Raw genomic sequence first — 19205 nt, 5'->3', positions numbered from 1 at the left:
TTAATGTTTTGGTCTAATGAAAAAGAACATAATTAACAGAAGAAGCCGACACTTTAGGTTGAAACCTTCAATTTTTTTATTTTTTTTTTTCATTTTAAAATATCAAAACAAGATTACTTAATTCAATTTTTTTTTTCATTCTTTTTTATTACTTAAATATACTCTATTCTTTTAATTTTTTTTAATGAGAATTTTATTCCATTCTATTTCATTTCTCAATGAAGCTTAAATGGAATGAAAGTGAAGTTAGGTTAATTAATTAAAATTTATGCAAAAGTTAAAAGAGTATAATTTGTAATTTAGCGTAAAAAGAAAAAAAAAAAAAAAGAAAAAGAGAAAAAAAAACAGGGATGGAAAGAGCTATCTGATTTCAGAGTACAAGATTATGTTCATTCTTCAGACGCTCATTTCTTCACTCAATTCACGCTATCCAGTGTTCCCGCGCTCCCTTCTCCCACTCCTGGAGACTAGCTTCTTCTTCTTCTCTTTAAAGTGTAAACCTTTAAATTACACAAAACCAAAAAAATAATTCAATTTTCTCTGTAACCAAACGCAATGAGTGAGACTGAGAGTCCCGAGGCTGAGCCTAGCGCTAACCCTAACCCTAACCCTAACCACAAGCGCGGAAGCAATTCTTCCGAGGACCAGACCGATGGCGGCGGCGTTGTGAAAAAGTTGAAAACGGAGCGATTTTTCGAGATCGAAGCTGATGCGGCGGAGGATAAGGGCTCGAGGCACACCATGGAGGATACTTCGGTTGTGCTTCTGGACGCCACCGCCGATTCTCCTACGAACTTGAGGTCCATCCCTTCTTACAGTCATTGTGTTCGGTTTCTGATTTGTGCCTATAGTTTGAATTCGGAGCTTAATAAATATATAGTTATTGTTGATTAAAATCACTTCGAAGTTTAATTTTTGACTGTGTGTAAGTACTTTTGAGTTGAATTGTCACCGAGCTACTTTTGCTCATGATTCAATTTTAGTCTCAGTAATTTGCTTATGGTCTTCTTTGAGCTATTAGTTGTATATGGATTTATGGTTTATGCGACGACTAGTGAAGATTTTTCTGAGGCCTTCGTGATCAGTTGTTTGATTGAGAAAAAATGCACCACATAGAGAGGCCTGTAAAGATCTAGAGAAAGCACATGATAGGTCCCTATAGAGATAATGTGGTGGGTTTTGAAAAAGGAAAACGTTCCTCTAGAGTATATTAAGGATCTGTGACTAGTGTCAGAACATGTGGAAGCATCAAGAGGAAGTCCACATCTCTCAATGTACTAGTGATGCATGAGCTCATTAAAGCAATACCAGAGGATGTCCCTTGCTGTATGCTTTCTGCAGATGATGCTTTTTGCAGATAATATAGTTTTGTTGGATTTAACTAGAAGTAGAGTTAATGCTAGTTAGAAATTTGGTGAGACGGTCTAGAATATAAAGGTTTTCAATTAAGGACAACTAAACCAGAGTACATAGAATGTTACTTTAGTAAAATTAGAAACAGAGATGCAGTAAAACTTGATGGTCAAGAGATACTAAGGAGTTGAGAAAACCAAATAGGGTAGAGGAAAACCAAAAATAACATTAGTATAGGTAGTAAAAAAAGACATGCCAATTAAGGAAGTTACAGAGAGTATGAATTTGAATAAAATAGAATGTAGGAAAAAAATACATGTTGCCGACCTTGACTAATATGTTGAGGATCCATAGCCAACCCCAAATAATTTGGGACTAAGGCCCTGTTGTGGTTGTTGTAATTGTATTTTTATATGAAGTTTCAAAAAGTTAATTGCTTTGTAGCTCAATTGGCAACTCCTAGTGTTTCCAATGGAAATGACTAGGGTTCAAATTTCCCCACCCCAAACTATTGAATTGCCAAAAAAATACAGAGAAAAAAATTGTTTATATGAAGTTTCAAAGTAAATTTGTTAGTTTGATATATGGTTTTTTTTTTTTGGGGGGACAGGTGTGCACATTTTGCGATCTATGATGGACATGGAGGTCGATTAGCTGCAGAGTATGCTCAAAGGCATTTACATGCAAATGTTCTTTCAGCTGGCTTACCACGTGAGTTGGTGTGTTAGCTTGGTCTGATTTCATAGATTTTTGTTTAGTGAGGCACTTAGTGAATAGTTGATATATATTATTAATTTGATTGATTTTATTGGCATTCATTCGCTTATCTGAAGTGGCTACTAGTACTACTACTATGGTGATGCTGAAAATTGGTTTTCCATATTTTATGTTCAGGATTTGTTATGAAATCTTTGTTTGCACCTTTGCCCTCACCATCTTTAATTTTCTTTAAGTTTCAGTCTTTTTATAAGTGTTTTGAGGGAGATGAGTTTAGTGTGGTTTAGTTGAAAATTTTCTTCTTGAAGACTTTGTACAAGTGGACTTCGCCAATCTCCTTGTTTTCAGCTGCTGGGTTTTGTGATTTTCTGGATTCCATGTGTTCTCACTTCTCAGTTCTCATTAGCTGTCTTTTTTTTGTTCGTTTTGGCTTTGTGTTGCCTCTTGTATATTGCTCGTATACTTGGTCATTGTTCTTTTCTTTTCCGTTTTTTTTATTGAATTTTATTTACTTATCCAAAAAAAGTTGCTTCCCTTCACTGATATATGAGCTTAATTATTAGTTTTTATTGATTTTTAAGAAATAAAAAGTTTATTATATGGAGACATTTCAGGACTGTAGTTCATTACATATTTTGTTGGTTTTTTGAATATTTTGTCAACAAGAATTTTTGAAGTAACTTGTTACAAATAAAAAACAACATTAACTCTCTGCTCTCCATCATCTTCATCTTCTTTCCCTCTCTCACATGGTCTTTTTCTCTCAAAAAAAAGGAAAAACAGCATGCATGCTTCATAATTTTGATAGTAATGATCAAATTAAACTTCTTTAACAGTCTAAATACATACATGTATGTATATATGTTGTTAAAAAGTTGAAAGCCATGTTTGATTTCTTATTCCTTAATCAAAAGAAATCCTACACAAGTAACTAAAATAGTGCAACCACGACTAACTTGAATCGGATAAGGATTGAAGTTTTATCATTTTACGAAAATTCTAGCATAAGATAAGGACTTTTTGTCCTTTACCAAGTACTTAACGACACCATTCGTGAACTTTGGAATAATTTTAATTTGGAATGAGAATTATTTAAGTAAAACAGGAACACAGCTAAACAATCCAAAATCATTTTTTAAATTGCAAACTTAACAGCTGAACAAAAATTCAATTGTAATTGTCTTTCTTGTCTTCAAGCCCACAATTGACGCCCACAAGATAGAACACAAGACCATGTGAGAGAGGGAGAGAAGATGAAGATGATGGAGCAGAGAGTTAATGCTGTTTTTTATTTTTAATAAGAAGGATTAATGACTTGGTTACTAATTTCTAGGGAACAATAAATACATGACTATGAGTGTTTTTTCACCCTTAGATCTAATACAAATCACTGGTCCAAAAAAGGTGTAACTCTTGTGAAGTTACACTAGGTGTAACTTGAACCCATCTCATATATATATATATATGTATATATATATATAGAAAAGAAAAAGAAAGATGAGAGAGTAAGGCTTGTGTTACTTCTGTCCGTTTTTCAATCCTGGTAAATGGTTCCCCTGAAGGTTTTTTTGGTAGTTCTCGTGGGTTGAGACAAGGGGATCCATTATTCCCGCTTTTGTTTCTTCTGATAATGGAGGTTTTGAGTTGACTTTTGAAGAAGACAGAGGAGTGTAATCTGATTCGGGGTTTTCATGTGGGCTCTGTGAACTCTGTTGGTGTGCGTATCTCCCATCTGTTATTTGCTGATGACACTATCTTATTTTGTGATGCCTCTAGGGAACAATTACTGTCCATAAGGTTGGTGTTGTCTTGTTTTTAGGCCTTTACGGGTTTGAAGGTCAATGTTGGGAAAAGTGAGATCGTCCCTGTTAGGGAGGTGAATAATCTAGATGCATTGGCTAATATTCTTCAATGTAGAGTGGGCAGTTTGCCTATGAAATATTTGGAGATGTCGTTGGGGGCTTCTTTTAAGACAATTTCAATTTGGAAACCTATTTTGGAGAAGATGGAGAAGAAGCTATCTGGTTGGAAGCGTCTTTATTTATCTAAGGGTGGTAGGCTCATGTTACTAAAGTGAACTCTCTCAAGCCTCCCAACATACTTTTTATCTCTTTTTACTATTCTTAAATCTGTGGCTGCTAGATTGGAAAGTATTCAGTGGAACTTTCTTTGAGGGTATTCTGAGGGGAGTTTCAAATATCCTTTGGTGGCTTGGGAAAAGGCGTGTTTACCCGTCGAGATGGGTGGTTTGGGGATAAGAAGTGTGGTGTCTCTTAACCAAGCTTTATTAGGGAAATGGTTGTGGAGATATGGTCATGAAGTTTCCCATCTTTGGCGGCGAGTTATCTCCATAAAATACGGTGAGGGTCAAGGGGGGTGGTGTACCAAAGTGTGCAAGAGGACTCATGGGTGTGGACTATGGAGAAGCATTAATGGAGGGTGGGAGAGCTTCTCTAAGCATTTGTCTTTTGTAGTGGGTGAAGGCACTCGTATCCGCTTTTGGCATGATAGATGGATTGGTGATAATACTCTAAAAGAACTCTATCTTGAGCTCTATGTGTGTTCAGCGGTCAAGGATGCTTGTATCTCTGAGGTTTTGTGGATTGTAGAAGGGGGTACTGTTAGAGTATGGGATTTAAGGTTTTTTAGAGCTTTTGAAGATTGGGAGCTAGCTGCTTTTTATTCTCTACTCCGGCTTATCCAAACTCGTATTCCTCGGGGTGATAGGAGTGATACTCTTGGCTGGCGACTAAAAGGGGATGGTAAGTTTGACATCCGGTCTTCTTACCATGTGATTCGGGGTTCTTCGAATTCATTGTTTCCTTGGAAACCAAAGATTCCTAGGCGAGTGGCGTTCTATTTGTTGACAGTTGCACATGGTCGGATCCTCACTTTGGATAATCTAATGCTTAGGGGTCGCTCGTTGGCTACTTGGTGTTGTATGTGTTGTTGTGATGGGGAGTTGGTAGACCACCTCCTTCTTCATTGTCCTGTTACTCATTCCCTATGGACTTTTATGCTTCAAGCTTTTGGTATTCATTGGGTTATGCTAGGTTCAGTGGCGGGTTTGTTATTTTGTTGGCATCAGTGGCTTGGGAAACATAATTCGGACATTTGGAATTTGGTTCGAGGGTGCTTAATGTGGATTGTGTGGTTGGAATGAAATCGTCGTTCCTTTGAGGATAATGAGAAGACGTTGGATGAGTTAAAGGTCTTATGCAAATGTAGTCTTTTGGAGTGGTCTCGTTGTTGGGGTTTTACTGACTGTTCTTCTCTCTCTGAGTTTATGTTGTCCCTTGGCTTAGTTTCCTGATTTCTCTTTTTGTTGTGCTGTTTGTTCGTTTTTTTCTTGTTGTTCATCATCATGAACAACTTGTACTTTTCCTTTTTTTCTCATTAATAATAATTTTCTGATTACCTATCAAAAAAAAAAAAAATATATATATATATATATGCAATGTAATTATCTTCTCTGTTTGTATCTTAATAATATTCCTAGATATTTGATTTACCTTACCTAACTGTTTGCTTTTGAATTGTTTGTACTCTGTACTCTTTGATTCATATCTCTGCATTCTGTGGTGTTGCAGTTGGATGTAAAAGCAACTAAAAGAGCTATACTTGATGGTATGAAATCATTTGCCCATCTCTTTTTGATCAACAATCTCTCAGTAAAATCTTTTGAAATTCCTTGTCTGTTATCAGGGGTTTTTATTGGATTTTTCCCCTGATTTAGGTTTTCGGAAAACTGATGAATATCTTCTTCAAGAAAGTGCTTCAGGTACAGATAATCGCTTTAAAGTTAAGCACTCAAATTTTTTTTTCTTTAGATGCATGGAATAAATCTTACATTATGCCATTTTCATTCTTATGAATCAATTTGTCCTTAAAGTGTAAGGGTTTCTGAAAAAGTAGTTGAAGCGAGAATTTTGCACGATGAGATTTAGCTTGCTATATCTATATTGCATTTCAATTTCTGAATGATACATTTTTTTTTTGATAAGTAAAAGAGAAATATATATATATATATATATATACACACACGCGCGAAAGGCTACTCTATGCATGAATGATACATAGAAACTGTAGTATTTTCAAGAGGCAAGGGGCCTAGCTAGTACACTTTAAATTTCAGTGGCTATGAAGTATAGAAACTGGTGTAAGTTCATGTTGGAAAACCTTTATAGCTTTTTTGCCTGGAGTTGTGTGTCTAAAAGTTTCCATAGCTACACTCTTTTATCTTTTCATTTCATATTAGCTAAATCCATTTGGCTAAATAAATGCCTTCAACACTACGGGATTCTTTTCTTTTGGCTTGATTGCCCTGCCCACTACTATGGATGGTATTAAAGGCTGCATTTCTTTTAAGTCATATGTCATTTCTACCTTCTCTCTCTCTCTCTCTCTCTCTCTCATTGCCAATTTATGACTTCAGATAACTTATGCACTATTTGCTTCAATGGTAAGTGATTAGAGTTTTGGAAAAGTGACTCTTTTTTATGTGTCTGGTTATGACCTTGAAAGTTGGAAAAATATTTTCTTGTGTTTAGCAGGCATGTAAAATTAGTAATATTTCAAGTAATTCCAGATAGTTATATGAATCAAAATTTTAATTTATAACGTAAATATAATGTTGACCATATACAAAATAAACTAAAAATAAGTTGCAACCATTAAAAAAATCCCAGCTAATATAAGGGACAATAACCAGACTAATAAGAAACCATGCAACAACATTATATTTTTTGATAGATAAGGTATTTTATTCAAAATAAGGAGAGCTCAAAATGGTGATCTTGCTAAAGAATTACAAATGAACATCCATATGATCCAAAAATTCAACTATAGAGAAACAAGAAATTCCCCCAATTGTAGTACGATATTCAGAGTTCTCACAAAATTGTTCTTGATATCCTGTGCTGACTGCTCTTCACCTTCTAAAGTCTTCCAATTTCCCTCTCCAAATGGTCCACATGATACAATGAGGAGTTTCGTGCCACATTACCCGATTACGATGACGACGCCTAAACACTCCCTTCTATGAAAACATCAAATCCATCACCTGCCTTGGCATCACCCACACCACCCCAAAAGCTATAAGTGCAAAGGATTACCATTCTTGGGTCATAGGGCAATGAAGAAGCAGGTGCTCTATGATTCACCCCCGCACTTGCTCATGATACATCTATTGACAATCACCTATTTCCCCTTAACGAGGTTATCCAAGGTTAGTATTCAAAGCTGCTGCCCAAACAAAAAGAGCCACATTACATGGTTGCGGTGGTACCTTGCTACCCAAAACACCTTTCCAAGGGAACAAAGATGTGGCACACATATCGAAAACTCAATAAGATTGTACACTAAACTGCCCTTTCCCATCTGAATTCCATACTAGGCATTCCAATTTCTTCAATAGGGGTGCCTGGAACAGATCAAATCCATTAATAATTCACCCCTTCCACTTCCCAATCATGAAGGTCCCTAAGGAATCTGAGATTCCAATGCAAACTTCTTGTGTCCCCTCTATGGGTATTCAAGGATTACACTAAAGCATCCTTTTCTGCTGCAATTAAATATAACTTTGGGTACATATCCTTCAAAGAAGATCTTCACAGGCTTTACCCATGAGGTCCTTGCATAAGGTGGACAACATACTTTCAAGTAGCATCAGGTGGCCACCCTGATTAGATACATCTTCTTCCATCCAGCCAACTGTTATTCTAATCTTTCCAACACAACATTCCTAACTGCGGTGGATTTGCATGAAGACCTCTAAGGCATCCACCATAGGGAAAGACCCCACCTTGCAACAAAGCAATTCTGCCAAATATGTGATATTTTCCATTGCTCCAGCCAGAATTAATTTACTATTAGGTTCTCTCTAATATTTGTCACTGCTGCAAAGCACATAAGAACAAGGCGGATATGTAACACATTTCCCTAGAGGCCTCACAGAATAATATATTATCATCAGCAAATAGAAAATGGGAGATATCTCTTTTGGGGAGCCCCCATTCACCATCCCACCCTCAGTCGTCCTTACCAGCATAGCACTTAGTATCTCCATTACTAGAATGAATAGTGACAGAGTTAGAGGATCCCCTGCCTTAAAACCCTCAAGCTACTAAAAAACCCCAAAGAGGAATCATTAACCATGCAGCAACATTATCACAAACAAGCCAAAGGCTTTCATGGGTGTATCACATATTTGAAACAATAATAATATAGCAGTCTCAAAATTTCATTTTAAGTAATACATTTTAAAAATGATGGTCATTTTAGCCATAAAAGACAAAGAATGATGCTACCTATTACTGAGCAAAAACTGATAATCTAGAATCTTGAAGCCAAAACTATGTTGACTAAGAAAATAATGTTAATAATTTTTTCTTTGAATAAGAGATTGAATTAAACATTGTCTAGATAAGGGATACTGTGAATAATCCCAACAAGGTCCTACATATCATCAAAACATAGTGCCACCAATGATGCTGGCCATTATTTAGCTTAACAAGAGTTGGCTCAAAACCAAACCATATAAACAGGACCAACACTGGGCAGAATAAATTTTAGAAGAAACAAAAGCAAAAATTTTGGTGTGATATCAAAATGTCATCTGATGATAGCTGCATGAAAAGCTTTAGAAAAAAAGTCTTGAAAAAAAAAAAAATCTTGCAGAACTCATGTAATGTTTCTGCCTGTTTTCTGGAGCCTGAAATATATGCTATTTCGATTGTGGGATATACAACAACCAGTTCCCTCCACAACAACCAATTCTAAATAGTTCTACAGTCCATCATCTAAAACCCTTTTGCCCCTGCCTTTTACAAACTGGAAAAAAGCCCATACTCAACCAAATTCAACAAACAGATTGGGTGATAAAAATATTCACATATCTATGAACAAAAATTAGATCAGAGCCAACATAAAGGAATAAATAATACCAAGCCTTAGTACTTCCTCCCCCCCCTCAAAAAAAAAAAGAGGGTTGCAATTGGTTGAAAGTTAGTGTAAAATTTAGTCACCTTATTTGAATGGATCCAAAAAAAAACCTGTCAGTGTGTAGGAGAGAGAGAGAGAGAGGAAGCTGATGATGAGACCCAATGTTGAGGGAATGAGAGAGATTGGGAAGAGGATGTTGCCGGAAAGGGATGACGAGATCCGGAGGGGGGGGGAGGTCAAGATAGTTGGGGGTTGGGGTGAGAATTAAAAAAAAAAAAAAATCCTTTGGAACATGTGTGTTTCCTTATTGATAAAAAATGGAAAACATTTTCCTCTGAAAACACTCACTATTCCGTTGATCAAGCTCCCAATTTTCTTTTGACTTTGCTTTTCCAGACAATGTTTTCTGTTGAAAGTTAAAACAAACACAGCGATAAGGGCTCAACATTTTCTTAAACTTGATTTACTTAATAATTTATTTTTATTTCTTGCATGTTGAACATTTTTATCAGGGGGATGGCAGGATGGTGCAACTGCTGTTTGTGTTTGGGTATTAGGAGAAACAGTAAGTTTGCAATTGTTATCTTTTTTACTGTGTTCCTATAATTTAAATATTTAAATATCAACACTTCATTCAGAAGGTGCTAAGCAAGTTGTCTTTCTTTATGTAAGATAAGTCCTTTGAGAATTAGTAAATTACATTTACCAGCCAAAATGGTTGAAACAGACAGAAAATGCGGGTACAGGCCAAAACAGGCTAGAATTAAAACTGGTACGTTTTAGGGGATTTACCTGTATCGGTTGGTGACCAGTACGTAATTTTCCGGTCGTACTATCTGGTATAGTGCTAAATTCACTGCTTTGGTCTTACACCCAATTTTGAAGAGGCTGATTTTTGGCCTCAAATCTGTGTCACATTGCTTCAGAGGGCACTTGCCATTGCATCAAGGTCCGATCTCTATCATAAAGATCTCCTAAATGAAGACGATAAAAAACTTGGTAATTGTGTATCAAGGCACATGTAAAGTAATTTACGCTGATTTCATAGAGGTCCTACAAACCTAGCCAGTTTTTTGCGCAGAGGATCATTTGGTTATAAATGCCCACGGCTTCTTGCAAATGGATACACTTTCATATTTTACCGGAGGGTTGCCAAGAGGGAAGTGGTCAACAATATCTATAAATAAAAAAAAAGATGGAAGTGGTCAACAATGTGCCCTTGACATACTTTATCTCTACTGTAATTTGTGCTAATTTTGCTTTTGATTATTATTTGTATCATTTTCCTTGTGTATGCCATGAACTTTTAATTGATACTACTGGATATTTTCTAGGTTTTTGTTGCTAATGTTGGGGATGCAAAAGCGGTGGTTGCACGATCATCTACTGTTGATGGATTGCAGAATCAGTCGGATGGAGAAAGTCAGCTGAAGGCCATTGTTTTGACTAGGGAACACAAAGCCATCTATTCACAGGAGCGTGCTCGCATTCAGAAGGTCAGGACTGCACATGCGCATATATGTGCACATGTATATGCTATTGTTACCAAAAACTAGGATCACAATGCCAATGAGCTTTAGCTCAAATGGTATCTCCTCCCCTCATGAGAGTGAGCTGGAGGGTGTGCTATGGGTCCAAGACCCACAAGGTGAGTGTGTAATCACCAATAAAAAAAGGGGGGGGGGGGGAAGGCATCACAGCATAGGCTACTTGGAAGCAAGCAGCAGAACATTAGCAGTAAAGTTGCAATGACTTAGTTGCAAAATGCTTTTACATCTATTCGTACACGACTTTTTAATGTTTTTCGAAATCCAACACTTTCAGTTTCGGTCATCCCCTCCCCCATGTCCCCTTTCCTATTCTTTTCCAAATTTATGCCTATCTCTAATATTGAAGGTAATTATAGAGTTAGGGATGCTTTACTCTTTGCTACTTTGGTTGCATGGCTTTTCTCACCAATGTTGATGTGAGATATACTATCATAGTATCATATTTTCAGCATTTGAATTAAAAGTCAAAGTACCATATGGGTTTGGTTCCTAGCCAGACTTAGAAACTAGGAATGGGTGGAGATTGGGGGGCGTGTAACTTTTTTTTTGATAAGTAACGAAAAATATATATTAGAGAAGAACACAGCCCCGTACATAGGAAATGTACTAAAGAGGCAAAAACATTAGGAAATTATAATGATCAAGAAAAACAGGAAGGGAAAGACAAGAAAAAGATGGTAAAACTAAACACCATTCAAGAAGAGTAACAAAGAAAAAAGACTTAAACTCAAGAATGGACCGTTCGCAACCCTCAAAACTTCTAGAATTCTGTTCCCGCCAGATACACCACATCAAACAGTGCGGCACCATCCTCCAAATCACTATATTGTGATGACACCTGAAATTGCAAGCCCAACAATCCAACAGATCCACTACCCTTTGCGGCATCACCCAACAAATACCAAACAAGCAAAAGACCATACTCCACATCTCATAAGCTATAGGACAGTGAAGGAGGAGATGATCTACAGATTTCCCACACCTTTTGCACATATAACACCACTTAAGAACAACAAAGTACCTTTTCCGAAGATTATCAATAGTAAGAATCTTGCCTAGAGCAGCAGTCTAAGAGAAAAAAGCAACCCGGGGGGGGGGGACCTTCGATTGCCATATCATTTTCCAAGGGAAGGGAGTGGTAGTGGGGGGTGGGGGGTAAGGGAGTGATAATACTCACTCACCTCGAAACCTCGCTTGCTGGCTAGCTTCCAACAAAGCTTGTCAGAACCTACACCCCACACCTTTGTGGAATAGATCAAAGCCATACACGAATCCAACGAGTGTGACTCTTGATCATTCACTAAACGGTGAAATTGTAGGTTCCAAAAAATTCTCCCATTTGCATAGCACATAACCTTAGAGACCGAAGCATCCCTTGTCCTACTAATATTGTATAAATCTGGAAACGCCTCCTTAAGAGGACTATCCTCACACCACACATCAACCCAAAACTTCACACGAGTACCATCACCCACATCATACCGAAGGAACTTGGAAAAATTCAGCCAACCACTTCTAATGGACTTCCACATACAAACGCCATAAGCCCTGGACACAGATTTTGTACAACAACCACCCCAGTCATTCCCGTACTTTGCCCCAATGACCCTTCTCCAAAGGGCATCATTCTCCACACCATAACGCCACAACCATTTGGCTAATAGGGCAGAATTAAACCTTCTCAAGCACCGAATGCCTAGCCCTCCATTCTTCACTGGCCTACAGACCTTCGACCAATTTACTAAATGAAGTTTACGTTCGTTACCAATACCATTCCAAAGAAAATTTCTTTGTAATTCCTCCATCCGCTTGGCCACCTTAACTGGGATAGGAAGGAGAGAGAAAATAAGTAGGCAAGCTAGAGAGAGTGCTCTTAATAAGGGTAACCTTGCCCCCCTTAGATAAATACAATCTCTTCCATCCAGCTAGCCTTCGCTCCATCTTCTCCAAAATAGGATTCCAAACCGTCTTATCTTTAAAGGTAGCACCCAACGGAAGACCTAAATATTTCAGCGGAAGAGCAGACTCTCTACAGTCCAAAATCTCCACTAGCTCATGCAGATTAGGCACATCTCCAGCTGGAGCCAACTCAGGCTTTCCTAGATTAATTTTTAGCCTTGACACCTCCTCAAATCTAGAAAGAATCCCATGCAGAGCTGTTATATGATTGCTGTCAGCATCACAGAAAACAAGAGTATCATCTGCAAACAACAAATGAGACACTGTCATCATGGAACCATTTGCATTCCCCATTGAGAAGCTTGAAAGCTGTCCTGCCGCCGTAGCAGCACCCAACATACGGCTCAACGCCTCCATGACAAGATCAAAGAGAAAAGGGGAAAATGGATTACCTTGCCTCAGACCTCTAGAACTCCCAAAAAAGTCAGATGGGCAACCATTGATCAAAATGGAGAATTTAACAGTTGATATACAACACCTGATCCACCTTCTCCACTTGTCGGAAAAACCACACTGCTGCAACAAAAGCAATAGAAACTCCCAATTCACATGGTCGTAAGCTTTCTCGATATCCAGCTTGCACAACACCCCCGGAACCCCTGCCTTCAATCTACTGTTATGAATGAATGAATCCACTACCGTTATACTATGACTAGTGAAGGATGAAAAGCTTCTCATCTAGCCAAGCCAAGCAGCTGGATTTATGCTCCGTTTGTTTCAATGGAAAACCTTGTGTAAAGATAGTTTTTCTTATTTTCCAATGTTTGGTAGCATAAAAAAATATAAGTCAAAGGAAAACTATTTTTGGTCAATCTAAAAAGTATGGCTTATTTTTAGAGATTGTTTTCCATTAATTTTTTTTGGAAAACAACTCTATCTCACAGCAAGCTAAATAAGGGAAGTTAAGAAGTTGTTTTTCAACTTATTTAAAGTTGCTACCAAACATTGGAAAATGAGATAGTTTTATAGAAAATGCTTTTTAGAAAATGACTCATTTTCTAAAAAACATCATTATTGAAACAAACAGAGCGTTAATACAAATTAATTATGAAGGAAGGATATGACGTTCTTGCTTAATTGCCACTCTAATATTTGTTGCACATCAATCACATACTTATTCTTTTATATTTATTGGTTAGTAAACAAATTGGCATATACACTTATAAAAAGAAAAAAGAAAAAAATTGGCATACAAATGCTTTGACTTTCTTATGGCAGTGTATGATATACTATTCCTTTTCTTCTGTCATGTGGGAAATATGAAATATTTATTTGAGGACCAACAAAAGTTGACAACAAAGAGTAATGTTACAGAAACAACAATTTTCACGATAGTTGAGTTGGCAATTTTTATTGATTCTCATATGGTCCCATCACTGATATCACTTTATCATCTACCATTCACAGCTTGCCATCACGGTAGTTGTGAAAATATTTGTGGCTCTAGTCATATTGGTGGACCAATGGGTGATCCTCTAGTTCAACAGTCCAGATGATAGTATTGTATTTCTATAGATGGCTGGTTCTAGTCATTGCATTATAAACTTGATGACTATTTATATATTTGTTTATGTCTGAATATACTTTGAACCCCTATCTTCTTTCCTTGCAATAACAATTATGCTTTGCTACTCCAGGCAGGTGGTACAGTAAGTTCAAATGGGCGATTGCAAGGGCGCCTTGAAGTTTCTCGGGCCTTTGGAGATCGCCAGTTCAAAAAGGTCTTTAATCTCTCTCTTTGGACAATTTATTTTGTAGTTTCGTGTCCCGCAAAAGGTTTAAGCCCTGACACTTTTTCTCTTGTTAAGATGTAGGGTTTGTCTTTTCTCCCCCCAATTGTTTCTTTTTTACAATTTTCCAATGAATAATGCACATAGGCATTGCCTTCCCCCCTTCCCTTGGCTCTTGATAGTCATGATTTGCACCATGTTTAGTGTATGTAACTGATCACGCATGGTTATATAGAGGGAAGCATTACTTGGTATCAAAAGATTGGTATTAAAAGATAGCATGAATACATTCCTTTTGAAAGGTAGGTTTGCGCGGTTATTCCCTGAACCTAGGTTGAATGAGAACTTGCCTTGGAAAGAAGTGGCAAGCAACTCCTCTTTGTATCATGTTGACCATTTGGCGAGAGAGAAGCTGAAAGAACATTTGAAGATGAAGGGGCAGGGGGGGGGGGGTGGGTCATATAACTTTATGGTTTAGTTTTTGGACCATATGAATGTCCTGTAATTCATTAAGGAAGTTCAATTCAAGCTTTCCTTTATCTTCTTAAAAGATCTTATTTATCAACCCAAAAAAGAAAAAAAAGAAGTGGCAGGGCTTTTTGAAGCCTGAAGAAATGTTGAAGTGCACCTCAATTTAGTTTCACTGCGAATCAAAATATTCTTATTAAAATAGAAGAGCAATAAATGCCTGTCCAAAAACCCTGGTCATGGATTTGAATGGAATTTTTTCCTTTAGGTTCTTCATAAGTTGAAATACTTCTTTCTCTGGCCCAATCTTGCAGCTCCCTACAGTTTCTCTTCTTTGGGCCTTGGAAACATGCATTACAATAAGTTCTTGCAAATTTAAGTCCACCTCTCTCTCTGCTAAACTCCATAGGAATGCACTTAAAAATTTATGGTGAATTGCAGGTGGGTGTTGTTGCAACCCCAGAAATTCATTCTTTTGACCTCACGAATAGAGAGCACTTCATCATTCTTGGTTGTGATGGCCTCTGGGGGGTATGTGTTTCCTTTATTGTTCTTCATCTTCACACATGCCTTCACTATTAATAACTGGATCTTCTTTGAACTCTACTATTATTACAGAAATGATGTTGTCAATTGTTTTAGGTATTTGGACCAAGTGATGCTGTTGATTTTGTTCATAAATTATTGAAGGTAAGATCACATCTTTCACTTTCTTTCTGGCAAATCATTGGCAGAGGGGTGTTTGACTTGGAAATAGTTTGTTGTGTAATTAGTTTCCCAGGATTGAGTTTACATGTTTTAATTAATGGCATGTTAGTTCTTATTACTTTCTTCATTTAGTCTATTGATCCTAGAACTTTTTTACCAACAAAAAAAAAAAAAATTATGTCAGTTGTTGTCCAAGTTATTTGGCTGAAAGTTGTATTCAATGAAAAAGATTGAAAATAGTGTGTTTCTGAAACTTATTTGAAAAGCTGTTGCACTTCTAAAAATGTGAGTTGAACTCATGATATTTAAGATCTGAAATCGTGGGTTCGACTCATGATTTTACTTGAAATTGTACATTTAACTCACAATTTCAGGCTGAATGCTGCAGTCGTGACTTGTGAGATGAACTCACAATTTCAAATTCACTGTTGTCTTGTTAGCTTGAAATCAGGAATTGAACTTGTGATTGCAGATGTTGGAAGTGTGAGTTTAACTCTCATTTTTAAAAGCGTCACCATTTTTAGATAAGCTTTAGAAACACCATATTTTTTATATCTTCTCTCTTTTTTGTTAAAAAAAAAAAAAACAAATTTCAGCCAAATCACTCATCATTGTCTCCTTGTTACACAATTTTTCTTCAACTGCCATGTTATAGGGGAAGATGGGGTAAATTCAATCTGCATTAGGAATAGAGGCATCTATGTGAGTTTATCTTGTGGGAACTCCATAGTAAATTTCATCATAGGCTTCTCCTCAAAATTGCATAATATGGTTTTGACTGGTGACCGCCCTTTCATCTGTAATACTATGACAATGTCAAGGGAATAGATTCCAAATCAGATCTGGGATTCCTGCACAGTTTGGAATGGGATTAAGGATTAGGGTTTGGTGGGAAAAAAGGTTGGAAAATAGTAAACAATAGTCTCTAATTATGAAAATGAAGGGAAAAACCAAGGTTTGGGTTGCTGTTCCAGGGATGTGAATAGTAACTGGGTTGTTTGAAGGTTATTTGGGGCTATTTGATGGATGAGTGGTTTAGGGTTTTTAAGTTTTAGATTTTAGGGTTTTAAAGGTGACAATTAAATGTGTACTTAATAGATTTCAAGTTGCTGAAAATCTATGAACAATAAAGAAAAAAAAAATAAAACTTTCTAAGCATCACATCTAGGATCACAAACCTCAAACAGAACTTTATATATTCTGAAAATTTAGAAAACTTATTCTTCTTCTAAAACATTTCATCCATATAAATGAATGACTAATACCTATTCCTTATGAAACTTAAATGTCTTGATCCGTCATAAGAATTGGACTCCTTGGGCTTGTATTAGTGAGCCCATGATAAATAACCGAACTCAAATATAACCAAAATTCTCTCAAAAAAGAAGAAGAAGATATATATATATATATATATATATAGAGAGAGAGAGAGAGAGAGAGAGAGAGAGAGAGAGAGTGAACCTCAAAATTACCCTATACACTTAAAATTAAATGTATATGAATTGTGAATGGAGTTTAATGCCCAAAAATATAATAAAAATGAAACCCAATCTACTAGAAAGTCTATTCAACTTCTTAAATAGCCTTGGTATCATCCGACATGTGCCAAATTAATGCTTAGGTATTAGAGTTTGTTTTGGGATACCTTTTATGTCTTCAGTGGTTTCTGGCATGGTTCTCCATCAAATGATATTACACAGTTTTCGAGGGTTCTAGTGGACTACATTTGATACAGGAGCATAACTAGAAGTTATTTTAATATTTCATTTTGGATTTTCAGTGGATAATTTTAGATTGTAACATAGTTATTTGTTTAGTTTGGATTTGTATTTGAGTTCGGTTAGGGTTAGTTGTTTATCATTAGCATTTGATTAGTATTGGATTAGTATTTGAAATTGTTTAGGATTATCAAATTAGTATATAAGATTGTTTAGGATACGTATTAGGAGAGTTTATCTTTATCATTGTAATTTTTGGTAGCTGTATATAAAGTTCCAGATGATTTCTTTTGTATTCAGACTATGATTAATATTATTCAGATTATTTGCAAAGTTTGCATTGTGTTTGTTTGGTGGTGAATCCAAACACCTTAGGTGGGAAGCCTAAGGTCTACAGTCTACAGTGGGACTAATCTAGGTGGGAAGCCTAGGTTGTCCTACATCAATATTTTGTTAGTAAGTGGTTTAGTTCATTTTTTTGTCCCACCAAGCTTCTGGCTCTCCATGTGAGTTTATTTCACTATCGTATAAAGGAACATTGTCTAAATCATCCATGAAACTAGGAGCCACATTATTTATATCTTTTCCTTGGTGGAGGGATTGAAAAAAATGTTCCCAGGACTGCGTTCTGTAGGTTGTTTCATATTTATAATTCACTTTTGGTAACCTTTACCTCTACATGTTCTTTATGTTAAATGGTTATTTAGAAGGATTACATGTGTTTAACAGGATGGTTTGCCTGTCACCACTGTGAGCCGTCGTCTTGTGAAGGAAGCTGTTCGTGAGCGGTGCTGTAAAGACAACTGCACTGCAATTGTCATCGCTTTCAGGCACAAGTAATTCCAAGGGCACCAACTTTGTCCTAAAAGGAGTATTTCACTATTGATCACGTTGAGGTTTTGTGAAGTTGTTAAGCTCCTTGCGTTTCTCATGTGTTGTCATACTGTCAAATATTTTGATGAGTTGCTCAGTTTTGCATACCAAGTGTGCGTTTGGGTTAGAATGAAAAATGAAAATTATTTCACTATTTCACTATTTAGTTTATTTTTGCTATTATTCATGAGCCCTATTACACTTTTTTTGCATTATTTATGGATTTTACTGTACTATTTGAACTAACTTTTACATTTATCTACAGAACTTTCAGCAATAATTTTTCAATTTTAACAAAATAAGCGGTATCTAAACACACCTCAAGTTGGTAGAATTAGACTCTGGGCGCTGTTGTGAAGCCAACACCTGACTATTCACAAGTTGAAATATGCATAGGATGTGTAACAGTTTAAATGGGTGTGGTTGTATAACAGTTGCAATGTCTTCTAAGAATTTGTAGCTCTAACATGGTATCCAGAATGTTGGTATCTAAAATGCTTTTCTTCCTATGTGCAAAATTTTGCAGAATAAGTGGTTGCAGAATAAGTGGTTAACGCATAGCACAATTCTCAATTTCCAAGTCATCACAGGCACAACCTTCTCTTTCCAGAGGGGAGATATAATTAATTCCTTCTTTTCCTAGAAAAATGATTGCTTATTTATAAGATTGTGAGATGAGGAGTAATGTTCAATACTTCAGAATTACGATGTGGTACTTCCCCCTTTCTCATAATAATAGGCTCTCATAAATTACGTTTATGGTGAGATCCACCTAGACATGGCAAACGGTTGGGGTGGGTCGGATTTGGATTGGGCCGAACGAGATGGAGGCCATAGGCCGGGTTAAAAAAAGGGCCATTTTAAAGGGGTTGAAAATGGGTCAGGCTAATTTGGTTGTGGCCGGATTGGGCTGACTCATTTTCACATGGAAAAAAAAAACAAATAAATGCCAAATTTTTAGAGAGTATAAATCAAATCAAATCAATCAAAGAAATGAATTGTACATAAAATAATTTTTTTCTCCTTTTTCGTTAAGTGGGCATCTATTATTAGATTATTTGTGTTACTATTATGCATTGGAAGGAAAAAAAAAACCAAAAAAAAAAAAAAAAATTTCCATATCTTTCCAATTTTGATAGTTTTGTGTATGGTGAAAATTCTTTACAGTCATGATAACAAAATCTTTC

The 19205-nt window shown here is 36.4% G+C and overlaps 1 protein-coding gene across 1 annotated transcript; it reads left to right on the top strand.

Annotated features, from left to right (window-relative positions):
* Positions 1-406: 406 nt before the first annotated feature.
* Positions 407-18298, top strand: LOC142630398 (putative protein phosphatase 2C 8). The gene is made up of 10 exons (XM_075804387.1): positions 407-800; positions 1964-2072; positions 5661-5697; positions 5807-5851; positions 9525-9577; positions 10347-10508; positions 14159-14242; positions 15161-15250; positions 15362-15409; positions 17875-18298. Exons 1-10 carry the CDS (start codon positions 556-558, stop codon positions 17983-17985), a joined length of 984 nt encoding a protein of 327 aa, XP_075660502.1. The 5' UTR covers positions 407-555; the 3' UTR covers positions 17986-18298.
* Positions 18299-19205: the final 907 nt, after the last annotated feature.

Source organism: Castanea sativa, chromosome 4 (assembly GCF_040712315.1).
Source record: "Castanea sativa cultivar Marrone di Chiusa Pesio chromosome 4, ASM4071231v1".
NCBI classification, from domain to species: domain Eukaryota; kingdom Viridiplantae; phylum Streptophyta; class Magnoliopsida; order Fagales; family Fagaceae; genus Castanea; species Castanea sativa.
Note: the sequence above shows the minus strand (reverse complement) of the source record. Positions and strands in the feature narration are given on the sequence as shown.